Source organism: Lissotriton helveticus, chromosome 4_1 (genome assembly GCF_964261635.1).
Source record: "Lissotriton helveticus chromosome 4_1, aLisHel1.1, whole genome shotgun sequence".
Taxonomy (NCBI): domain Eukaryota; kingdom Metazoa; phylum Chordata; class Amphibia; order Caudata; family Salamandridae; genus Lissotriton; species Lissotriton helveticus.
Genome location: NC_136063.1, coordinates 1734381796 through 1734408851, shown reverse-complemented (window position 1 = coordinate 1734408851; position 27056 = coordinate 1734381796). Strand labels below are relative to the sequence as shown.

Here is a 27056-nt window from a genome sequence, read left to right as displayed (position 1 = left end):
CAAGATTCTGACAGACTTCCTGTGATCACAGTGTATGTTTTGATCGTTGATTTTATGTTGTGTTTATTTTTATAGTTCTTTAGCACCCATTAGGTTATCCTAGAGCTTTGCAGGTGTGTGAGGCTAGCCTTGGGGGTGCGGGAGGCTTTCTCGAAGAGCCAGGTTTTTAGCTTCTTGAGGAATTAAAGAAAGGAGGAGGAGGCTCTGATGTGGCGTAGGAGGTCGTTCTAAGCTTTAGGAGTGATGTGTGAGAAGGCTCGACCTCCATACCTACTTTTGTGTATGCGTGGGACGTGAGAGTCTGGTTGAGCAGAAGTGTCTCTGGATTGGTGGAAATGTATACAGCTGCTCAGCTAGGGTGGTTCTGTATTGCATAGTGCTTTAAATGTGTGGGTAAGAAGCTTTCACTGTGCACATTTACGTATCATAGCCAATGGGGTGCCCTCAGATGAGGCGTGATGCGAGATGGTTGTGGGAGATTGAGGACAAATCTAGCAGGTGTGTTTTGAATGGGCTGTTGTCTTTTGGTGAGTCTTTTGATGAGCACTTCCTCACCGGGCATCCAAAGCCCAAAATGGAGTTTTGTATGGTGGTGGAGTGGTGGCTAAGCCCTGCCAATGACAATTTAAAGGAGACACTATCAGGTGGATCAACCACACAGCGTTGCTGCTGCAGAGTACATAGGTGAGCAAATTCACCAGAAGAAATATGATGGTGTGAGACTTCTTTTGGGGCTAGCTGCTTGCAGTGCACTTTGTTCTAGCCCACAGGCACTTTAAAAGAAAAACAATAACCCAATTAAAAGTTTGAAGCCTGATAGAACATTGCTTTTGAACTGAAAAACACTGATTAGAATGGGATGTATTCAAAGCAGCCGAAGAATAACAATTTACAACAAGGGGTGGTGATGGACAGAGTCTCTGAATTAAGCAGAGTACTCTCACCCAGTCAAGAGATCAGGGCTAGATCCAACACCGTTTTTTAGCTCATTGCACCATCCCAGTTTCAGAACCTGGCTGTATGCAAATTAGTCTGTCCCTGACCCAGTGCATCATGGGAACAGGGCAGACCGAAGAATAACAGGCTCCATGGAGCTGTCAAAAGTTTCTTCAAGAAAAAAAAGAGAGAATACTTTAGGTGGGTATTTATTTATTTTACTTTGCTTTTCGTAGTGCTCCTACACTGTGAGGCGCTGGAACACTTTACTGAGAACTCAATCATATACAGTAGAACAAGCTACACAAAAAAGCCAATGAAACACAAATGAGTCAAGCAAAACGAAGTTTGATTTGAGAGTATTGAGGTGAGTTGGATGCCAGGTCCATTATAGATGTAGCTCGTGGTAACTGTGCATTCGAGTTTATCGCTTCAGACTGTGTTTGGGGATTTTGATTTGTTTTCAGTTGGTTCATTTGAATCAGGCTGGAAAAGGTGTGTTTCAGGTTCTCCCTGAATGGTAAAAGATTGATTCTGTATAAGGATCCCCGAGGAGAGAGTTCCAGAAAGATGATGCTGTACCGGAGAAGGATTTGTTTAGCACATGCCAAGTTTCGAATGCATGTGTTTCAAGTAGGAGCTAGGAGCTACTCTTCAGATTGCGTTTGTTTCCTGAAATATTGAGAAGCTCAGCAAAGTTTGGGGGTTGATTTGATGCATGGCTTTCTAGGTGAGACATCGAGAAGGAAAACAATTGAAAAAATAGGATTGCCTGCTATTCCTGCCTTGTATATTAAGAGCACCCATTACGGAAGAGAAGGGAGAAGATCCTCTACTTGGGACATGCTCCATTTGCACTCACAGAGCTACTTCAGAAAGATTGCTTGGGAAGGAACACTCAAACATTGACACTCCTTAGACTATGGTACAGGACATGTAAGGATGGCCTCTTAATCTATTTTGTAGTATATTAAATAGCATAGGTTTTTGAGAAGGAAAACTCAGAAGTCTATAGAAATGATGAATTTTCATTCACAAACATTGACTGCCCTACTGTAGATGACCCACTGCGTGCTATGGATTAACATGTCTAAGAGAACCCTATCAGATTTCACATGAAACCCCAACTTCTTCTACAATTCCTATCTCAGTGATTCAAGTGCCTCTGCTACTGTCATGTCTTTAAGGATGTATTCACCATAAACATGCAGTGATGCCCTGAACTAGATTATTCATCAGTGAGTAACTATATCATTGTATTTTCCCACTAAGGATGTATTCATGGCTCATAATAACTAATACCTTCAAACCTGAGGAGTGTTAAACAGACTGGTCATGTATATATGTATAGGTTAATTCTTCATTGTAACCCTAACCACAAGGAGGCAGAGCACTGTACATGGTCAAAGAAAAGCATAAATCAACAATTAATAGGAGATGAAATGAGTTGTGGATGGTTAATAGACCATGATGTATTGTTCATGGGTTTCCAATACATTAATCCTTAATTACAAAGGCCTAGATTTACTAACACTTTGCGTCAGGGTTGCATCACTTTTTTACGCAGCAACAATGCAAAATATATTTACGGATTTACTGAGCCACACAAAGACTGATTTGAGGAGCTTTGCATAATGCAAGTCAGTGAATACCACCACCTGGCAATACTTTGCGTCGGGGAGACGTTCTTTGGGTGGAGCATGGGATTCCAATTCAACCAACCATGGATGTTGACACAAACCGAGATTTACTAAAGGCGGTAAATCTGAGTTTGCCTCAAAATGGTGTGCTTTCTTGAGGCTGGCGTAACAAGGAGAAATATCATCATATCTCCTTGTTACTTCCTCTTTCAATGTGTGCTGCGTTCTGCACCGCACATAGAAAGAGGACATTATCTCCAAGAATTGTTTTTGTGCAGGAAGGCATGCACAAAAACAATCCTGCTTGTAATGCAGGCCCCCTTGAATCGTCGTGCAAGGTTGCCTGTGTTGGTGTTAGGCTGCATGAAGTGTGCCAGAGCTATAAGATAACAGAAGTGCACCATATCTTAGTCCATCAAAGTCCAGTGTTTGGTTTCTACAATAAGAAGCATGAGTCAGTGGCTCCTCTCACCTATGTAATGTGTTTTAATTAAAACCACTCGGTTGACTGAGCTTCCAACATCCAAACCAAGAGAACCATCAAGCACTGCCCCTTGCGTGACCATTACGTAACAGAGGTTGCACCTTCTAGTTATGGCTGAGAGGAAGTATGCCTCTCCTGAAAAACTCAGTCTCACAGCACCTTCAACTAACTGTCAATTATAATTCACGAAAGCATTAAAACTACACTTTTATAATATGCTAAAGGGCAATGTGGAACTTGCAATTAATCACTTGGTATATTTGATCAATCAAAACCTTAATTGACAGTGACACATTCTTTTTGGCACAGAATGCAATGAGTTTCTAAGGTACTTACTCATACATTTCCAGGGGGTCTCTTGCCTCTGTGACGTAGTTATTTGGAATATAGCCTTCTAGCCTGTAGGAAGAACATGGTCATGATTAAATCAAGAAGGAAATAAAGGAAGGAATAAAGAATGTGGACATGACTAAATTAATTCAGGGGTATTCTAATCTGAAGAACAAGGTGAAACTCCAAAAAGCAGACCGTTTACACAAATATAGGTAAAGATCACAAGAAGCATGGTGCTTGTTCTGCTAGTGACCCTGCTGCCAGGTGCACAAGGCGCTTCCATTCATTCCACAAGAAAATCAACTAGCCGTTGGCACATATTACGATAAGTCCCCTTTAGAGCTTTGTACATTCTCTCAAGTATTATGTTGTAAATACTTACTTAGATTAGGAGCATAACTAGGCTTGCACTCAGTACCATTGTGGTGATAATGATGACCAGGGCCACACTGGGAACCAAAATCGGCCCTGGCAAACTGCTCGGCCGGCCCCCCAGGGGGGCTGAGGGTGTGCAGCCACGCTGTTTGCAAGGGCCGGTTTCAGCCGATTTTGTTACCGGGGGCGGACATTGTGAACATTGTTACCGGGGCGGACATTGCTGGGCACCCGGTACCAAAAACGTCCCCCAGGGAGCCCAAAACTGGCCCCCACCCTGGCAGCCCACCGGGGAAACGCCCAGTGCCTGCTAGGCCCAGTCCGGCCCTGATTATGAAATTTTTTTACTGTTTAGAATGATTAAACTTACCTTCTTCAACTTCTTCTTCATAGTGCTCATCATTACAAATGTGGCGACAAATCCCGGTTGACAAAAGAACCCCATTGTAAGAGCCTGTACTATTCAGGAACCAGCATTGAGCAATTTGATTGCAGAAGTCTTCTCCCAAAGGTGTGCCGCTCATGCACTTCTCCTCAGAGTGAAATTGTTTCTCTCTTGCAACTCGTGTTTGGCTTTTACTGTTGTCCTTTAGTGGATTCTTGATTTTCTCCTAGTGCAAGTTGTAAGCCAATACAGCACTAGAGAAGCCTGCATGTGGATGTCATCAACAAGGAAGTGATGCATTACATTGGAGATCAGGAAATGTGCAACGTGTGGTAACGCTTGCCAGCACCCATTGTGGATCTCAGTACCTCATCGTTTTGCCTTTGAGGTCAGATATGTCCGACGCGAGGTCACGTTTTGTAGTCACCATCTTGCATCAGCATTACTACATTGCTCATTGTGGTCAGAAGATGTGCGCATTCCTTAGGAAGTACTGACATCTTCATTTGGTTGGTGAACTTCACCGGAGGTAGTGTCTTAACAGCTAACTCTTTAATTCTATATACATGCACCTCTACGTCATTGGAAATGTTTATTGGGCATCGATCTTCTGCTGCAGGGTGTCATTTGCCACTAGCAGTAATTTTTAATTATTGTGGTGACAATACAATCAATTTCACTTTTATTTTGACTTTTGTTCATGAATAGTGTGTTACTACCTGAAGCACTACATTATTTTCTCAAATATACCAATAATTTCCATCTTTTAATAGTAATGTCTGCTGCACAGACATTCTCCTTAATTCCTCATCTTTCCTTTATGGTGGTCAGAGGTGAACCACCCTTAAAATGGCTTGAGAGGAAGGAGTCCTTTATTAACTATATTGAAACAATCGATGACAATGACATTTCACCTGAGAGGAAGAATCCACTTATTTTACATTTCTTAGATCCTGAATATTTGAGAACTTACAATTGTATGAAGAATACAAAAAGAACAGAGGGGGTGTATTTTCACCATCATTAATGCATTTAAATTAGCATTTTGCACCTTGTGTTTGCATTGATATTCACCATCCCAATTGTTTTATGGGACTGAAGAGCAGGATGAAAGCATTTAAGACTCAGGGCCTGATTAATAAAGGTAAACCTAAACTCCTATCTTTTTATGTGCTCTGACTGCGGACTCCCCACACTTATAAATGTACTATTAAAACCCAGTTTTGTGAATACTGAAAAAGTATAAACTTACACAAGCATGTAAGTTTAGATTTGTGAACCAGGCCCTAGGTGTCTGCTTAAAAAAAACGTGCTCTTGCTTGTAAATTCGGTACTTTACATAATGAATTTATCGGAGATCAAATTATAGTGCATGTGAACAATGAAGCTATTCAAGAAAGGTTATGGGTACAAGTGGATTGAAAATTGAAGGATGTACGAGATATATTGCAAATGGCTGAAGTTTCTTGCAAGTGTGCCAAGACTGTCATTATTGATAAAAACAAAGATAACGCAGATTATGTAGGCAAAATACAAAATGAAAAAACTGAACGTAAATAGGTTGCAAAGAAAGGAAAAGAATCTATCAGAGTTGGTATTCGGAAAAAGACAGATTTTAGTAAAGGGAGTGATGAAAGGATATGTTAGAGATGTGTGAGTAAGGGACAGTTAGCTTATTATAAGACATGTTCTGCAGTAAATCAGAAGTGTTCCTTCTGTGGTATTAGTAGTCACTTTCTAGAGCCTGTAAAAGAAACCAAGATAAAGTAAAAGTGGTGAAGTAAGATGCAACATTTTCGGTTTCCGAGAAAGATAGCATAGAAATGGATGGAAACAATGATTGTATATTGAGTGTTGAAATTGATAAACATCTTGAGAGTACAGTATGTGTGCCACGTACCAAATCCCACAATAAACCGGTGCATACAAATTAAGTTTCGGAATGTGAAGATGTCGATTGTAGCAGATTTTGGCTCCCCATACGTTAACATGGATAAGGAACATATGGGAAGAGCAATTTGTCATGGTTTTAGGTTGAGAATTGCTTCATTCTGATGTTCAACCATTGCATTTAAACGAAGACCCATTTCCTATGATAGGTTACTGCACCGTTTCTTTTTCATTTATAAAACGAAATGCTATTGGTAAATTATACTTGGCTGAAGAATGTCCGTCTGACCTTGTGTGGATTGATCAGTGGGCTCTGGATGTCATTTTGATCCCAAATAGTCTGAAACAAGTGATGGATTTGGGAGAAGGTGATGCAGTCGGTCAATGCATATTGAGTAAATTCCCCAGTGTGTTTCCAGGAAAAATTATTGCCTTGAAAGGATAAAATAGCTCCTAAGAGGAATGCTACACCCAAGATACATAAAGCAAGAAATCTACCCATTATACTCTTGGTGGTGGCTAGACATTCGAATGGAAAGATATGTTGAGTGTTGATTTTAGGTAACATGTTGTTGTGGAAAGGTTCCCGTTGCATAAGATAAATGAAATGTTAGCATTCATGAAAGAAATGCCATGGTTTTCTTCTGTCATTGGCATATCATCAGAATCGCTTACAACCCAAGAGTAAACAATTCACAGCATTTATGACCCTCCTGGTGGTCTCCAATATGTACGTATGCTGTTTAAGTTACAGTCAGCAGCAGCAAAAGTTAATGGACACATTGTACCATTCTCATGAAAGGGTGTTTTTTTTCAAGATAACATCCTAATTATGGGAAAATACAAGGACACTTGTGATAACAAAGTGTGGGTTGACTGCTAAGTTTGTAGTTTTGCTGTACAGAAATTGAATTACCTTGGCCATGAAGTAAGACATGAAGGCATTAAACCTAAACCAGACTTGTTACGAGCTATCACTGATGCACCATCGCCTACCAGTAAGGATGATCTATGGTCTTTAATAGGGTTGCTTCAATTTGATTATACATTTATTAAGAATGTTTCTGAAAAAACTTATACTATGAGACAGTTATTGAAGAATAGGGTCAAATTTGTCTGATAGTTGTCAAAAAGAAGTATTGTTGTCTATTGCTGTAAAAGAGTGGATTGCGTACTGCTAACCTTATCCAAAGTGTTGATTCTACCTTACGGACTGTTCTAACTACTGATGCAAGTTGCAAGGGAAGGAATTGACAATTGCATTCGCTTCAAGGACATTGTCTCCAGCTGAGGCACTGCATTCATTTATAGAGAAGGAATCTCTAGCTGTTGTTTGGGTTTTAGAGCATTTTAGGCAATTTGTTTGGGAATCACATGTTGTTGTGAGATATGATCAAGGTTTTAACTAACGAAAAGGTTAATTAATACCACTCCTAGAATTGCTTAATTTCTTTGAGGTTGTTGGACCATGATTATACTGAGTAACTGATTGCTTGAGTAGGTTACATTTGCTGTTGGAAGAGGTTTCTCAGGAGACTATAGAGGGTTTTAGTGTATCATGGTTGAATGATGAAGTTTAGAAGAGTATTTCAAATGAAGAATGGAATAAAGCCAGTGAAGAAGATTGACTGTTGAAGCTGTTGGATGAATATGTGGAGCAAGATTGGCCTCCTAGGTGTAACTTGAATTCTAATGTAAAAGCTTTTTGAGAAATGTGTAATGAACTATGATTGGAGAAGGCAATTTACTAAGAGGTTCCAATGTTGTTCCTCTAGACCAGTTAAGGAAAATAATTTTGGAATTATGTCATGAGGGACGTTTGAGGATTGTCAGCAGTAAATGGAGAGAGAAGGAGTTTTACTGGTAGCCAGGATTAGAAAAAGAAATGGAAACTCTGGTAAGGTCATGTGTTGAATATGAGGGGGCAGACAAGTCACTTTGAGACCACTTCTTCAAATGGTTGAGTTTCTTAACATGGTTTGGGAGACAGTAGGTGTTGATATTATAGGACCAGTCCTCGATTCTGATGGAAGAAAACTAGTTGTGATGACAATTGGGGATTCTTTTTCTAAGTGGCGTCTGCTTATATCAGTTCCGCTGTAAAGTTTTTAGAAGAACTATTTCATAGAGAAGGTCTAACCAGGAAGATTATTTTCGATAATGGTGCACACTTATGTCTGTTGAATTCAAACTGTTCCTGGAAAGGAATTGTATTTTGCCCTAGCACACTTCAGTATGTCATCCTGAGGGTAATGGTGAAATTGAGAAATGAGCATTACAATTGGCTAGAAACAATGCATTTAATTGGAAAGGAGAGGTGGAGGATATGGTTTGGGCGTATTGCATCACTCCCACTTTAACTGGATATAGCCCATTTTCTATTATGCATGGGAGGATACTTTTCACTAAAGGTAATCAGAGTTGGATGATGAGATGTAAGGTGGCTGAGTGGTCTCCTGATGTGAAAGACAATATTTTGAAAGCACAGTTAATGTACAAAAAGGCGTATGATTAGTGGAAGGTGTCAATGAATGTGTTTTGAAAAAAAAGGTGATTGTGTTAACGTTAAACAACAGTCAAGGTTTGCAAGGGAGATGATGTATTGTCAGATCCTTTCGAAGTTATGGACGTGTTCACCAATGTTGCCAAATTAAGTGACAATAGAGTTCGACATTTGAGTAGGTTGGTGGTTTGCAAGAGTGGCCCTAATCCACTATGAAGGACAGCACTGGGAAGTAACATGACAAAGGAGTTTGCGTTGTTGATGGATAAAGATAGTGTTCAGATGAATCAGGATGGTGGTGTGTTGGATTCAAGTTCACCTTCTGGTGATCATGGTAATATCTGTGGTGTGGGTACACATAAGAGTACATTTGGGTGTGTTATTGTAAGGTCTTAAGAATTAGCTGTTTTTATTACTAAATAAATGTTGTCTCTAGTTCATTTACAAGCTATCATTTTTATTATTTATCTTAAGTAGGATTATGTAATCATTTGTAGGGGAAAGCTGTATTATGTTGTGAAAACTTACTTTAGATTAGGACAGTGACTAGGCTCGAGCTCAGTTGTTCTGATAATGATGACGTTTCATTCCTGTTTAGAATGTATTGTCTGAATTGATCAATTGCTGTTTATCTTGACTGAGGTGCAGTTTTTCAGCACTGGGTTTTGATTAAATTCACCTGCTTCAGCTTCCACCACTAAGCTCTCATTCGATTTTAATTCACTTCCTTTTATTAACTGATTATCTAGGAAAGTAATGATTTAAGAAGAAGGAGAAGCATATTTTAACCTTTAAAAATTAGGTGAATAACAAGTACAGGAGGACCAGAATAATATAATAATAATTGTCTGCCATCTAAAAGATGTTTTTATGTTATTGGTGAATAATTGCATATATATTTAGCAGATTCATATAGCTGCATGCCCTTCCTGACTATAGAAACATTTGTCGACAAATCAAAACATCATACAATATGATGTTCTTCTGGTAAGTAGCTCTCCGGCCTTCAGCCTCTTTAGTAACTCAAAATGCATAGCACAGGTTCATGGTGTGACTATGGTGTGAACAGGTGGCAATACATTGGGGAACATGGAAGTGTTCATAAAAATCAAGATAAACAAGTTAGAAGAGATTAGGAAGCCTGTTCTGAAATTCCCATTCTTCAGGATCCAATATACTCACTTATGCGGACCTTGCTTATCCACTGCAATACAGATGTTCCACTATAGGAAACCATATGATATTTCATCATGTTTAATAATCATATTGAAGATGCATATATAATGTACATAAAAACCTTTATTTGCTCATCAGTCGCTACTCAAACTCACAGAAGAAGACTAGGAAGCCAGAAAAAAATAAATTGAAGAGGTAGAGAGCTAAAAGTTGGAGAGCAAGGCGCACCATGGATAGGAAGGTTTCTGCTGCTATGACAACATCACTGGGACAAATGCCTGGATATAGCAGAGGTTCCCGCTAAATGAGAGAGACTTTCTTTCCCAGGAGCCATTTGTGTACAATCAAAATAAGCCATAGATGGTAAGGTGATCACCTTGGCTTTTAACAACAAATTGATTCCTCTTTTAACTCTTTTAAGGCCATAGGTTTGCTTTGTTTACAGCTCAGTACGAAGAAGCTATGCATTAGCGCACATTACAAATACAATTACGTAACATACTGTTCCATAATTGAAGTGGAGTCTGAGTTAAATATCAGTGTCTGTAGACTGAGACTCTTATGTGTGGACAATGTAACACAAAGTATTCTCATTTCTTACCTGGAACCACTTCCTCTCTACACATGGTTTACTCATATACATAGGCACAAAAGGGGGTGGTGATGGACGGAGCATCTGAACCAATCAAACACTCACACCCAGTCAACAGATCTGGGTTTAATCCATCACCGTTCTTTAGCCCACTCTGTCACCCCAGTTCAGACATGTCCATATGCAAATCAGTTTGACCCTGTGCCTCATGGGAACAGTCCAGCCCGAACTGCCAAGCCATGCCTTCCCTGGACCGAGAAACAAGCTTCCGAGGACCGGTTTCTGGCATTTCAGGCATCTTCAGCCCGGCTTGCTTGAATCCAGAGGCAAAGTGAGCAAGGGACTCACGTCTGAGCATACCCTGCCAACGTATGGCGAACAAAGTGGTACAAAAGGGGGTGGTGATGGACGGAGCATCTGAACCAATCAAACACTCACACCCAGTCAACAGATCTGGGTTTAATCCATCATCGTTCTTTAGCCCACTCTGCCACCCCAGTTCAGACATGGCCATATGCAAATTAGTCTGACCCTGTGCCTCATGGGAACAGTCCAGCCCGAACTGCCAAGCCATGCCTTCCCTGGACCGGAAACAAGCTTCCGAGGACCGGTTTCTGGCATTTTAGGCATCTTCAGCCCGGCTTGCTTGAATCCAGTGGCAAAGTGAGCAAGGGACTCACGTCTGAGTATACCCTGCCAACTTATGGCGAACAAAGTGGTACAAAAGGGGGTGGTGATGGACGGAGCATCTAAACCAATCAAACACTCACACCCAGTCAACAGATCTGGGTTTAATCCATCACCGTTCTTTAGCCCACTGTGCCACCCCAGTTCAGACATGGCCATATGCAAATCAGTCTGACCCTGTGCCTCATGGGAACAGTCCAGCCCGAACTGCCAAGCCATGCCTTCCCTGGACCGGAAACAAGCTTCCGAGGACCGGTTTCTGGCATTTCAGCTGTCTTCAGCCCGGCTTGCTTGAATCCAGTGGCAAAGTGAGCAAGGGACTCACGTCTGAGCATACCCTGCCAACTTCATGGCGAACAAAGTGGTACAAAAGGGGGTGGTGATGGACGGAGCATCTGAACCAATCAAACACTCACACCCAGTCAACAGATCTGGGTTTTATCTATCACCGTTCTTTAGCCCACTCTGCCACCCCAGTTCAGACATGGCCATATGCAAATCAGTCTGACTATGTGCCTCGTGGGAACAGTCCAGCCCGAACTGCCAAGCCATGCCTTATACTCGTATGAATAGCCTTGTGATGGATCAGTCTAGTTGTCATCGTGACATTCATCGTGGTGACTAAACACAACAATCAGTTATCTTTCGGTTATTTTTAATACAGTGTTTTATTTTAGAAAAGGTCGAGGAAACCAAGAAATTGATAATTGGCTTCCTCATGCATCAACGTCTATGTGATATTTCGGCACGATGAGCACTAGTTGAACTAGGTACTGGGGTCACTGTCTGGAACATGGAAACTTAGGTGGTCCTTGCACCTTATGTTATTTTTTCTTTGATATGATTCCCTAGAATTCTTAAGTTTGAGCAGGGTTGAAATCAAATGTATTAGCTTATAACAATGCTGATACTGAGTTTATACTTTGTGCTATGCCGTGTAACCATAAAAGTAATTCACCACACTGCCCAACCACCCCCTACTTGAAAGGTCTACAGTTTTAAAAATTGTGATAAAAGTCAGTGTATTTCAACCCTCCAATATCCTTGGAGGCTGTGATGAATGCTTTTATGCAATCCTTGTTCTTTTATTTTTTAGGTCTAGCCTAGCAGCAGCGAGCATCCACTGCTCACTCTGTGAGGCATGCTGTAGTAGAGTATGCTATGGAAGCCTCGCCCACACTCCTCCCATATTTTTCATTGGCGGTTGTCATTGTCCTTGGTAATTGCTGGCTTAAGATTCATTATGAGGCTTGTTAGTAACGCCTTGGTACCGCCCTGTCTCCATTTGTTACCGCCCATAAGGACTGGACCTTTTACTTCGCTCGTTACATGGCATGCTTTATCTAGTGGGTGAGCACTATTTTCTTTATTCACTAATGAGGACAATGGTTGATTTTCCTATAGAGCGCTGTGCCGCTTTAACTTTTAATGTGTCTGCCCCCTATCCCTTAAGCACTCACGGCACATTGGCTTTGTTATTTTGCCTTTTTAAAATTATTATACATTTCCATGCTGAGCTTGGCACCCGCTTTAAGGACACCGCGATCAGTTTCATTTTTTTTGTTTTAGCTATAATGTGGAGCGTGGCGCCCTCTTCAGGGACACTGTGCTGTTTTTTTCCCCTTAACTTTATTAGTGAGCACGGCGCCCGATTCACGGACACCATGCTCTACAATGCAATAGGTCTTACTTTTGCCAAAGTTTGACCTATTGGTATTATAAATGGCAATGCCTTTTAATCTTATAAAAGGCATTGCCATTGACGAGGCCAATAGCTCAAAATCCCGCAATTGCGAGACTTATTGCTCTGTAAATGCTTGTTTTTCTTTGCATTCTGTTCTTGTCCCAACAATATGATGCTGGTAGCATAAGACGTCATTGGAGTCAAGCTTAACTGCGGAAAGATGCCTTATGCTGACTTCTCAGTACGTATTCTACATGACCTACAGGTGTTACAGAATTAGGAGTCTCAAATGGTGACCATAACTACTCATCACATGCCCATAGCACCAGTTTGTATTACTATTCGCTATCTTCCAGTCATGTGTAGAATCGCCTAGGAGGCGATTCTACGAGACTTATTGCTTTGCAAATGCTTGTTTTTCTTTGCATTCTGTTCTTGTCCCAGCAATATGATGGTGGTAGCATAAGACGTCATTGGAGTCAAGCTTAACTGCGGAAAGATGCCTTATGCTGACTTCTCAGTACGTATTCTACATGACCTACAGGTGTTACAGAATTAGGAGTCTCAAATGGTGACCATAAATACTCATCACATGCCCATGGCACCAGTTTGTATTACTATTCGCTATCTTCCAGTCATGTGTAGAATCGCCTAGGAGGCTATGTATCTGATTCATGAGGTTCTAAATGGAAACGTCTGTCTCTCTTTGAAGAAGTTTCAGCTACATCACATTGTAAAAACTTTACTCTCAGGACAAGGCTCTTTTGGTGGTTACGAAATTCAAGTGAGATTCCACTGTAGGCAAAGGATTTTTGTGAATGCCAAAGACTTTGCACCAACTTACTATATTGATTTGACTACGATCTGCCTAGTTTTGAGAATAAAATAAAAATCTCTTTATGTTTAACAACTGTCCATTTCTTGCATGCGCTAGTCGATATGAGAATTCGCCATCTTTGGTTTTCTAAGTGTTTATGCTAAATGCTTGAATTCCCTCACATTGGGTCTTTAGCAATCTACAAATATTCTTTCATTTGAGTTGTGATTGAATGGCCTCAAAATGTCGGAAGTACTCGTGTCAACAGGGTGGATCACCAAATCCTATCAGAGAGTCAACCCATGTTTTGGGGGCTCTGATAGTAGAGCTGGCGGATTCCACTGCTTCTGGATCCACGGGCAGCTCCCCGTCAGCACCCGTATGAGTTTCCTGTGAGACAGAACTCATTTTACCAGCCCAGAAACTTCCACTACTTACACACTCACTCTAGCTACTCCCTGCAGAAACACCAATTAGATGATTACAGTCACTCATTCCTGACTCGTCCCAGGTTTCATCCTCCTTCCTGTCCTGAAATACATCATTCTGCTTCCTCGCAGGTGTCTCAACGGTGTCTTGCCCAGTAATCTGGTTCCTTCTGCAATCTTCCCCCGTACTCTGCATTAATGTTTTAAAAACCCAGTAGGAAAAAGCACTTCCCTTTACCCACCCATTCCAAGTTTTATCACAATATAAACCATAACAGAAAATGTGTTTTTTTAATTGGAAGGTTTTATTGTCTTGTATAAAATTGCCTAGTACATGGGTGCATGAAGTCTATGCTTTTAAAATATCATATCTCACAGCTGGATATGAAAATGAGTATTTTTGTAAATAGTACACAGTGTAATTACTGGTTCTCACCCATTTTTATCACGGGCTCTCCACCACGATTGGTTGCCCTCTTCAAGAATGAGATACTCCTCACCCTTCTGCAGTGGGAGGTCGTTGGCATTCATGGGGGTGTAGTCATAGAGAGCCACCACCTTCTTCAGTTCTTCTGGTTGGGGAGGCTCTGGGGGCGGACGTCTGTTCACCTTTACCTCAAAGGTAACAACAGGGAAATGGTAAAGACTTCGAAAATGGGACAAGTTCTAACGGGTCACTTCTCATCTGTTAGGTTACCTATGTCACAGTAACAAAAAGCTCCCCAAAAACATCTACAATTACCTTGTCTTCTGTGGGAGTCGGAGGAAGAGGTTTTTTTGACTTTCGATGGGACCTCGCTGGTTTTATACCTTGAGAATGTCAAAGAGAAAAGAAGGTTCAGATTTTTTTTTACTGTTCTCCATAGGAAGAATGAATAGTATTTTTTATAAAGCACCAAATCAGTTTAAGTGTCTGCAAAGTGCTTATTATTCACTATAGCAAGGTTCCAAGAGAAGCAGAGTAAAGAGAAAGTAGAGTAGAAGATGAAAACAACAAAGAAGATCCGGGGTCAGTTGTGGAAGGGTCCATTATAGTATGGTTTGCTCCTGCCTGCTGATGAGGGTGATTACCCTCAACTATTGAGATGAGTAGGAGTTTCCCCGACAGGCAAAGTTCTAGGAGGGAAATAATCTACCTCTATTTAATGTTTGCTTAAACTTAGGTCTGAGCAAGAAAGCCTGTCTAATGGATGAAGAGGTAGTGCTAATGGTATCAGGACTGGTATAGTGAACAAAACTTGACTTTTAACAACTAATTATTTCCTTTTTTAACTCTCTTAAGGTCACAGGTGTGCTATGTTTACAGCTCAGCACCAAGAAGCTCTAAGCTTATGCACATTACAGATAAGATTACATAAAATACCATTACATAACTTTTTTTGCAAACTTTTTTTATTTATTTGAATTTGCATTTTCAAGAACATGCAATAATACAGCACTTCTATAAGAGGTAGAGAAAAGTATGCATCATGTTTTTTTCCCAAGTGGCTCATCTTAATAAAGTGAAACATCAATTGAAACATTACATTTCTCTCCAGTCTTTTGTGAGACGAACTTGCCACCCCGTACAATCCACCCTTAGCAAGAAACATTGACCATGCATTATCCATACTTTCCACCTATTCAATCACTCATCTTCGGAGTCACTAAAAATATCTATACCCTCAACTCTCTCGTTGAGAAAGTTTGTGGTGTGAATAGTGTTGTAGGTTCAAGTAGTTCGCACTTTAATCATAACAGCTATGAAGATAAGTTAAATGAATTGATCGATGCCCTAGACTTATCTTTTTCTAATGAAATGCCCTCTCCATATGCTCCTTTTAAATGTACTTTTAACGGATGTAATAACTCCAGCATTATTAATTATGTTTTAGCCTCTATCAATCTAAGCTCACATGTTTTTAATTTCAAAACTCATTCCACTCCATTAAGTGATCACTACCCACAACCTGTACAAATTGATAAGTCTATTGAAAGCAAATATTCTAATTCGCCTGCTGAGGCTTGTAGTGGTGACTTAGAATTAGCCACCCTTAATGGTTTCTCACTGTGCTGGCACATGATTAACTCTGAGGGTTTCCTTGAAAAATTAATTTGAGATACTGGGGATGCCTTCGAGATATGCTTAGATGACAACGCACACCCAAAGGAGATTATAAAATCGTTCCTGGTTATTAGTAAGTCTGTAAAAGAGAATCTGCAATCTGTATCTAAAATAAATAAGACGAGCAAAGTCTGGTTTGATGCACATTGCACCAAGGCAAACAAGAGGCTTAAAGAAGCTCTTCTTAGAAACCCCAGGAGTAGAGCTGGGGTTCAGCAATGTGGATCTGAATATAGGCAGGCTCTGCGTTAGCGGAAACTAAGGCTAAGAGAAGATGCATGGGCTGCATTGCGTGAAGCAAATAGTATGAATGACAACAATTCATTTTGGAGGATAGTAAATTGTGCCCCGCTGAGAGAAAATAGCGGACCTGGGATAGTGGTCGCAATTCCTGAGGTTGACTGGGTCAAACATTTCTCTGCAATTTATGCTGCTCAGTCTCCCGATTGACAGCACTTTAGATTTTGAACAGTCACCTCGTATTGCCCCATTTACCCTAAACAAAGTGACTTGGGCAATACGTGCCAGTAAAGGGGGTAAAGCACCTGGCCCTGATGCCAACCCAGTGGACCTATATAAAGCTAATATTCTGCTATGGGGGCCCATTCTAACAATTGTCTTAAAAGTGTCTTGCACCTCAGAATTTCCCCCAACATGGGCAGAATCGACAATAGTCCCCATCTATAAAAAAGGGGATCGACAAAATCCTGGCTGCTATAGGACGATCTCACGGATCGATTTGTTAGCTAAAATAGTCGGCAGAATAATCTTGAGTAGACTGCAGGACTGAGCTGAGTCCAATGGGGTGTTGAACGATCTTCAATACGCTTTTCGCTTTGGGGTGGGGACCATTGAACAGTGCCTCTCAACCTGAGTATCCTAATAGGGAAATATACACAGATCAAAGGCTGAAATCTACATCTGGGTTTTGTGGATCTTTCTTCCGTTTTTGACTGTGTAAATCACTCAAAGCTTTGGGTAATCATGACTGAGATGGGAGTAGACCCCTCGATAATCGCCTTTTTGAGGGATTTGTACTCAGGAACCAAGGCCAGAATTAAATATGGAATAAACGGCTAATGTACCCAGCCGTTCAGCATAGAAAGAGAGGTGAGGCAGGGCTGTGTCCTCGCACCATTTCTATTCTCACTCTACATTAATAATGTAGGGTGTGCCTTGACCGTACCTCCGAAAGATCTGGCTCAGGTGGGACACCGCTCTTTGCCTGCTCTACTCTTTGATGACAATGCTGTTTTGCTGGCGCACACCCCAAACTCCAGTCGGCACTCAATGATTGTGTTAACTATATACAGGATCTCTATCTACATGTGAACCAGACCAAGACAGTCATAATGAAGTGTGGGAGGAAATCAGGTACCTGCCGGGCAATGTGAATTAAGGATTACATTATCTAACAGACCAACACTTTATCATATCTTGGTGTACCCTTTGACAAGGATGGCACTTGGAGCCATGCAATTAAAAGAAGCGCGCTGCTTTTCAAAAGCGCCTGCGTGGCCCTATGCAATTTTGGCATAAGACTCGGTACTAACCCACCACATGAAATGCTCACCATTTACAAGGCAAAATGTCTTAGCAAAGCATTATATGGTTCAGGCATATATGGGGTTACGGAAATTCTATGGCTATACAACTAGTGGAGAATGAATTTCTAAGATACCTACTTGCCATCCCTAAATCCGCTCCAACTTTTGTCTGCCATGTGGAGTTGGGAGTTTCTTTACTGGTTGACCTTATCAAGACCCAACCGATTCTGCTCTGGCACAAAATATGGTAATCAGAGCACACCCTTTTAAATCGCGTTGGCATCAGGGATTGTTTAAACTCGAACCACTACGCCCGAATTCCGTGGTTAACATACATTAAGCGCTTTTGCCTGGACCTGGGGCACCTAGAATACTTTACCAACCCTGATTGTTTAGCCAAACTAAACAGGAAAGAACTAAAGGTTGACTGTTTGAATCATCTTGAGAATATCAGGTTGTCCGCAGAACTGTCTAAACCCTTTGTTTTAAGAAACCAGCTTATTTTAACCAGTTACGACATGCAATTATACCTTAGATATGTGCCACTCCAAAAGCAAAGGTAGATTCTAACTCGCTTTAGGATGGACATTTTCCATTGTATGGTTACCTTTCCGGAACCAAACAATTGGTCCTCCAATTTATGCAACAACGTCTCAAAATAGATGACTATGCATGTCATACTTTTTAGCAAATTTTAGAAAAAATTGAGGAAATTTTATATACTAAACTATTTAAAGCAGCTAGACTTTGTTCACTGCCACCAGGCCTATTTATTCTTACCGTCTTTATCGACTATTGGCATTAGTGTAGGAATATCATCCTTTTATGGAGTGTTTTTTTTATACAAGGAAGAAGGGCACTTTAACTTAATGAACAAGCTAGCGAAACGGCACTGTATGTGTAACCCTAACAAAAACGTTTTGGACTGGGCAAGTGGAACAGGATCGTATGGCGGACTCATTTGAGGTTCTTACCCTGCCCTATGACCTCATATATAGGCGTCTTTCTTCTTTCCTCCAAAGGATCTTATGAATGAATGAATGAATAAGGTATTTATAGAGCGCAGGAATTCACCCCTACAGGGGTGTCTCTGTGCTGTCTGCAGAGTATAACATATGCGGGTGGAGAGCTAGTCTGACTGAAAAAATTCAGTTTTCAGTAAAAAAATGTAATTTGGACAAATGTGGACACACCCTTAATGCCAGGGAAAGTTTATTCCACAGACGAGGTGCTACATAGGCAAAGGTTCTGCCACCCGTACGTATCTTATTAACCCGGGGTTCCACAAGCAGCGCCTTTCCGCTGGAGCGTAGCTGTCTGTTAGGGTGGTAAGGGTCAAGACAGTCCGTTATGTAGCTAGGGCTGCTCGCATTGTGGGTTTTGTGAGTCAGACAGCATATTTTAAACTTTATTCGGCCACGAATAGGAAGCCAATGTAAGCTTTTTAGTAGTGGCAAAGAGGGAGTTTTTCGATGGTTGATTCAAGGCAAAAAGTGCTGCCGTATTCTGAACCACCTGGAGCCTATTTAGTGTTCCCTCATTCGCAACACCCAGTAGAGCATTACAGTAGTCCAATCTGGGGCGTGGCCAAGTCAAGCTATAAGATGGCCACTTAATCTGTCTGCTCCACCAACCGAGAACACATCCGTTGCATATTTGCTCTAATTTGCTTTATCCGGGACTCTAATAACGAAATTTCAGCATTGGAAGGGCTACTGTACATTTCGGGCCTTCCGCGGCCCGAACTGTGACGCTGAGCGGAAACGGCGAGGTCTGCGACGGTGGGCCGTATCAGAGCGGAGGCAAGACCGCAAGGCCTATCGGCTGAAGATATTGCTGGCGGAGCACTTCCATCGGCGCTACCATCTACGACACGGGGTGGAGGCTCGCACGCGAGCAGACCCCCACAGAGTCTGATCGAAAAACCGGGAGTTGGTTTCCAGCCGGCCGGCAGGCACGTAACACTCCCACAGGTATGGACCTCAGCATTGGCCTCTATCGGGCCGGTTACACCGCCTGAAGGGACTGGAAGGGGATGGCGGCCCGCTGACTTACGAATTGCGTGACAGGCCTCAATGTGACCCCTTCAAATACCGAAACCACAGGGCTGAGATCGGTGCGCTACCGTGCAGGAGGAATAGTAGCACGGCTGCGCATTTACAGTATTTATCCCTGAAAGTGAGTGGGTGTGAGACTGAGACAACTCTCTGGCCTGAGGCACCCCTTATGAGAGGCTTGCTGCATCGGGGCATCACTGCAGCCACCAATGAACACTTGGGTACATAGTATTACCGTCCTGCAGGGGAGCACTGATTATCACTGTGGAGCACCTATGGTTGGGGACCCCCCCTCTCAACTTGGATCACAAAACATTGTCAGGGCGTGTTCTTGGTGCGAATTGCTACACATATGCCAACATCCTAGTGCTGGGAGGGGTCCTGGATGTGTGACTTTGGCTGCCAGAACTCCGGCCATTGAAAGGCGGCATTGCGTAAAGGGGTGAACTTTGGTGATCCCGCGCAGTGCCTGGCGTCAGCCACAAGCTAGTCTGTTGGAGGGATCTGTGCGCAACATGGTGGGGAGTTGCAGTTCGAAGGCAGCTCTTCAGGCCAAATTGATGAAGTACGCCTGGGAGGGTGACCCTGGAGCTAGCCCCAAAGGGTGGTCGTCTGCACCTGACAAACCTGAAGCTGGTGGGAAGCAGAAGGAGGCAATGCTGCATGATATCCTTGAAGCCATCACCACTGTCCGAATGTCAGTGGAATCGTGTATAAATACAGAATCCACCGAAGTTTCCCTCATCAGAGAAGATATGCGCTCCATGAACTTGTGACTGAAAGACGTCGAAGTCAAGGCGACCTCCTTGGTGGAAGACACGTCAGCGCTGCAGAGAAAGATGGAAGAGCTGCAAACACACGCCACGAAACTGGAAGCGCAGTTGGATGACTATGAGGGACGCTCCAGACCCAATAACGTCTGCATTATTGCAGTACCTGAATGAGCGGAGGGGCCATCGGCGGACCTATTTGTGGAAGACCTGATCACTTCTTACCGCAAGTCAAGGGGACTCTCCAATTTCATTTCTGTGGAACGAGCGCACCGAGTACCAGGAGGTCAACTGAGGCCTGGAGCCCCTCCGCGACCACTCCTAGCTAGTATCTTCAACTTCGCGACAGGAATGCCATCCTGCAGTGTGCCCGCTCCGCCCTGCCAGTGGAATTTCAAAATAGCTGCATCACTTTCTTCCTGGACTTCACCCTCAAGGTACAGCAACAGCAACGGAGCTTCCTGAAAGTGAAGAAAGCACTCCGAGACAAAGATTTGAAGTATGCCATGATGTTTCCGGCCAAGCTGAGGGTGGAATCAGAGGGGAAATCTTGGTTCTTTGCCAGCCCGGAAGAGACCTGGGACCTGGGACTGGCTGGAGGGTTGGCGCACAGCGGGCTGCCTCAACAACCAGGCCTGGGGTGGAAGAATGGATGGAGACACCTGGGTTTCTGGTGGTATTCGCCAATCCATGATTCGACTGAAGCAGCAGGAGGTGCCGAATGACTGGTCTGTATCTTTCACTTTGGGAGGTTGAGTGATTCCATGTTGACAGAGGATTGTGCCTATTGACTTCACTTCGCTAACTGCGTCAAACATTTGCTGTAGTGGGCTAGAAGGCTAAGTAAACCTGTTCACCTTGACTTTTGTCTTTTTCCTTGTTCACATGTGGGAATTAGCGGGTATTCTGTGGGACCTCGCCGATGTTCTGTTCATATCAGACACCTGTAGGGCTCTTAATGTTGTTACTGACTAAACTAAATTTCTCTGGGCCAAGGATCGTTCTGGCTAGACGACCCTGTCAGTTTTTGGAAGGGTGGGCGATAGGCGCTCTGCTAGTTTGGGGTGGGGGTTTTTGTCACCGCCGAGCAGGGATGCAGGGTGGGGGGATTTAGGAAATGTTGAATGGATCTGTGGGGTGGGGGGAAGGGAACTGCATTTGGGTTTTGGTTTTGCAATGGTTGTTGTTTGGGCATGTTTTATCAGTTTGGGTGGTCTGAGTGCCATTGTCGTCCAGGCACGTCCTGTCATTCTGGATTCAGATATTGACTGCAGTAGAAACGGTGTTAAGAACGCTTTCATTGATCTCAGAGCTTAGCAATGTTAGGAACTCCTTCCTTAACTTCCCCTTGACTTGCTCCTCAATGATATATCCTATATTTTCAAAGCCGAGTGATGAGGACTACGGGTAGGCAGAAACTTACGTTGCTTTCATGGAATGTGAATGGGCTGAGGGACAAAATAAAGAGAGGAGTGGTTCTTCAATTTCTGAAGCGACATTTGTCTGAAGTCGTGTTTCTCCAGGAGACCCACCTGTTGGGCAACGGCTGTAAGGCCCTGTCACAATGGGGTTTCCAACTGGCCGCTCACTCCGCCTTTGGCTCTGGCTCCCGGGGGGTGGGTATCCTCGTTCGCAAATCCCTTCCCTTAACGATTGATGCAGTCCGTGAACCCACTAGGAAGGTTTGTGGCACTGTCTGGAACTTGGGAGGGAGCCACCCTTAACCTGGTCTCAGTATATATTCCACCGGGCTTCCATACGCAGGCCTTTATTGATCTTGGCGCCCTTCTCCTGGGTCTCCTGGACGGGCGCTTATTGATTGGGGGGGTCTTTAACTCCATTGTCTCAGACTCCCTGAACCGTTGGCCCCAAAAAGACCTGCTATTATCCCGTAAATAAATCCATAGCTTCTTAGGTGCATTGGGATTGGCAGATGTCTGGAGGTGTCTGCACCCAGAGGAACTCCAATACACACATCTTTCGGGCCCCCATGGCACAATGTACTCACACTCACACACCATCTCCACACTGTTAAAGAAATACAACACTTGGCCAGGGGAATTTCGGATCACTCCCCCGTTCTGTGTAGACTGGAAGTAGGGGAACCCATGGTCGGCCATGTGGCGCCGCTTAACTCCTGGTATCTCACAACTCCCCCTATCAGGGATAAGGTCTTAACTGAAACAAACCTGTATTTCCAAGAAAACCTGGGCTCAGCCAGTCCCTCCCTCTCACTCTGGGAGGCTTATAAGATGGTTGTTCAAGGGGTCGGTTTTGGACAAATCGCAGGGCAGCGTAAGGAGAAGGCGGACGCCATGACGCGTATAGAGGAACAGATCCTAGAGTTGGAGAGTGATGTTAGATCGCAAGATTCAGAGGTAGTGCGCCAACAGTTTCGAATTAAAACCAATGAACTCTTAGACCTCGCTACGGAGGCGGCTAAGGCGCTACATCGGGCTACCCTTAGTAGAATTTACAATGTAGGAGATAAGGCAGGCAAGTTGTTGGCCTGGCTTGACAGCAGAGAGGGGGCTCGGCGCGTTGTGGCTGAAATTGCTACTGACTCCCACTCCAGACTCACAGCCCCGCAGGACATTGCAGACATATTTGGTAGATATTACCACTCCCTGTACTCTTCCAGCACAACCTATTCAGAAGAAGAGGCTTCTACCCTCTTGTGTGTTATTTGGATGCCAGTTGTAACAGAGGAGGAGATATTACGGTAACCGAAGTAGAGAGGGCCATCCATGATCTGCGGGGGCGGGAAGCGTCGGCCCTAATTGGATCCCCGTAGAATTATTTATGATAATGGCAGGCTTGACCACCCCTTTTCTCACTCCCATGTATAAAGAGAGTAAGGAGGTGGGAATTCTTCCCGAGGATCAAAGAATGGCAAATATAGTTGTTATTCACAAGGCGGGAAAACCCGCCGACCTGTGTTCTTCTTACAGGCCTATCTCACTCCTTAACTGCGAGGCTAAGATCCTTGCCAAAGTCCTTGCCACTAGTCCATTACAGGTTCTCTCCACTTGATACACGCGGACCAGTCCGGGTTTATGCCGGCAATAAACACATCTCTTAACCTCCACCGACTGCACGCAGTGCTCTGCAGGGCAGAACGATCAGTGAAGACGTCATGGTGGTGCCATTGGATGCCGCTTTGGCCTTCGACACCATTTGAATGGCCATACATGTTTGCAGTGCTTCACAGGCTAGGATTCGGTCCGGAATTTACTAAGTGGGTGCGACTGTTATATTTCCAGCCAATGACGCAGGTGGTAGTAACTAATCAGAAATCCCCTGTCTTCTCTCTAGGTAGGGGCACCAGACAGGGTTGCCCCTTATCACCGCTTCTTTTTGCCTTGGCCATGGAACCCCTAGCGGCATGGATCCGTCAAGACCCCGTCATTCGTGGCCTCAAATGGACACATGGTTGGGAATACTGCATATAATTGTACGCAGATGATATCCTGCCCTATCTTGCCTCCCCGGCGAAATCTCTTAATGTGGTGATAGACATATTTCACATTTTTGGCGAGTTTGCGGGCTACAAGATCAACTGGTCCAAATTAGCACTTTACATCCTTAGTGGGCAAAGGCCTCGACTTCCCCGGGACTGCCAGCTGACTGAGGCCATTGACGGCTTTAAATATCTGGGGATCTGGGTATCTAAAGACCTGACGCGCTTTCTTGACACCAACCTCCAGCCGCCGCTAGCGCGCTTTATATCCAACGTCCATCACTTGAAATCGCTCCCCTTGACCCTCCTGGGACGGGCAGGTCTCTTCAAGATGATGTCCCTCCCCCGTTTCCTGTATGGGTTGCAGAACACACCCCTTCTGGTTGCACCGTCATATTTTAAAGAACTGGAGGACACAGTGCGGGATCTGCTGTGAGAGGGTAAGGCACCCCGCATTGCCACACGCAAGCTCACACTGTGATTGTTCGATGGGGCATTGGACTCCCTGACGTGAAAAGGTATTACTGGGCTTCGCAACTCCCGGCTATTAACCACTGCACTTACAAGCGGCATGACGACCCGGCATTTCAGATAGATCAGTGGCTCCTTTCCGGGGGCGGGTTTTCGGGCGCACTGTATAGAAAGTCTCTAAAAAAACATCTTGTCCGGCCCGACTAAAAATGCTGTGCAAATATGGAGGGACGCCACTAAGAGCCTGGATTGAGAGGGCAAGCTTACTCTAGCCACTCCGCTCTGGCATTGTGATCAGCTGGGTCGGCTGTCGCGCTCCTTGGGGTTCGACAAATGGGACACCATCGGTATCTCCAGAATTGGAGACCTTTGGAGGTCCAGGAGCGTCATGCCATTCTCCCAATTACGTCAACAGTTTGAAATGGCCAGCTCTGAGCAGTTCCAATATCTCCAAATAAGGCATGCACTACTCTCGACTCTCCCTAGGGGTACGGCCCTCCCGGATTCCTCCCCTCTAGAGGATAGGGTTTTGGATTTACAGCTACCTGACACGGCTGTCGCCTGCTCCTTCATGGTGAGAGAGAGGTCTATGAACACTCCTACGTTTTTTGCCTTGCAAGTGGGTACAGGCGCGGGGCCTATCTCTATTGGCCACCCCTCTGGGGCCCAGAGAAGTTGGGCTTTACCAAATAGGAGAATTTCAGTCTTGTTGGCATTCAACTGGAGGAAATTCTTCGACATCCAGTTGGAGATTTCACGCATGCATGCGGCAAACTTTTGTTTAGTATCCTCTGAATTGTTATCAAATGGAAATTGAAGTTGCGTATCATCAGTGCATTAAAAAGGTACAAAGTTATGGTCTCTGATAATCTTTGGAGAACAAATATCAGAATGGCAGATAGATGCACAGCTTGTTGATGATGAGAGAGGTTAAGCTTTAGTTTGTAGGCTTATAGGTGCTCAATAAGGTGACGTCGAGGGTCCTCCGACGTCGAACAAAGTATTTGAATAGTAGGGCTAGAGGGTCTCTAGTCCCATCCCTTAATTGGCACACAAAAATGGTTGTCCTTTCTTGGAACAAGAAAGAGACTTTCATTCAATGTTCATTCAAATTTGCTTTGATGTTTATTTCATGATCAAGTTCATTATTTTTCAAAAAACTGTTCTGATCATTTCACGATCATTTTCAACATTGTGAATCCAAGCACTGTCTTACAAGCGGGTCCAATGCATTTCGGGCATTGTTAATATGCCCTTCATCAGGGAATTGACATAGAGGTACAATGTGACGCGACGCGTCACTAACGAGTTCTGGGGCATTCCAAGAACGCTAGGTAGGAGTGGTTTAGTGGTATGATGGCCCGCTTCAGAAGAAGTGACTATGAGAGGCACACACTTAAAAGAGCAAAACAGAGGATCAGGATGATCAAGTAACCCAACACTTTGAGGGAGGGGACTAATGTGAAAAGGAAAGATGGAAAAGTACGTATGGTCACTGATTACAATACCATATCTAGGGTATTAGTGCACAGTCTGAACAGGCATTGGCATATTTTGAAGGAAGACAGATCCCTTACGGGTTCTATCAATGAGAGAAGGGTGTTTGCCTCAGGAATCTGCTTAGCCCAAGCTACCAATTGTCTGACACCACACTCAATAGGATTTTATGGATGTGGACATTGCATTGCATGCAAGTGAACCTGTAACAAGCAAACACACTTCAGTTGTCCTGGGGACAAAATGTACAAAATCATGTCTAACATTAATTGCAGCACTAGATTTGTTGTTTATATTATCGAGTGCAGATGCAGCAAAAAGTATGTGGGGAGCACGATTAGGACCTTACGGGAGAGAGTTGGGGAACATATGAGAGTTGTCAAGCAGGGTAATGTCAGGTACCCGATTGCAGCTCACATTGCACAGTGCACCTCCCAAAATAAGAACAAAGACCTTATGTACTATGAGATTGAGTACACCCCGGGGCACCCAAAGAGTGGTAATAGGGAATTATTGCTGCGTAGAAGCGAGGCACCTGGATATTGAGGTTACCGAGTACAGAAATAGGCCTGAACCTGGATCAAGAACTGCACTACTTTTTGGGTAGATAATACCAAATTGATTATACATGTAATGGATATGACCTGGGACTCATGTATGCATTTCTTGCCTATTTGCCCAATAACTGTATTGCCTTTTTGATTTTCTGCACATATTTTAAGTAATTTGTTTAAACAGAGGAGTGCAACATTATATTTTCCAGTCACTGACATAGAGGTTCCGACCTCAATAGGTGATACTTTCCGGTGTGCATATTGCTACCCAATTTGTAAATTCACAACACACATCTTCTCATCCTTACTCAGTAGTCTGAAATTGGAATTGGAATGCCACTTACTAGATTGTAGAGAGTATGACTGGCATTATTGGGACATCCTCTGCACTGCACGTTAGTTGTACACAGGAATGCCTGATGGATGTCTTTGGGAGTGAGGCACGTCGATACGACAATTGCCTGATGGATGAATATTTGGGTCAGAACTAAGTAAGGGCCGTCAATCTTTGAAATGAAATATCACCTTTACCATGCACCTTAGGGAGACTAATATGGTGCATATTGTGAGCGACCATTGTGCGGATCATTTGGCTTTTTATATGGATTAGATAGACTTATTTAGCATTGACTGTATAACGGATGTGGAACTTGTGCTTGGAATAAG

The 27056-nt window shown here is 43.4% G+C and overlaps 1 protein-coding gene across 1 annotated transcript in view; it reads right to left on the bottom strand.

The window, feature by feature from the left end:
- BTK (Bruton tyrosine kinase) overlaps positions 1–27056 on the bottom strand; it is a 531602-nt gene that overhangs the window by 186958 nt on the left and 317588 nt on the right. The window contains exons 7-9 of the mRNA XM_078685905.1: positions 14673–14740; positions 14367–14545; positions 3397–3459 (exon numbers count right to left, since the gene is read on the bottom strand). Coding sequence (XP_078542031.1) covers positions 3397–3459; positions 14367–14545; positions 14673–14740 — 310 coding nt within the window. The remainder of the gene's footprint in view (positions 1–3396; positions 3460–14366; positions 14546–14672; positions 14741–27056) is intronic.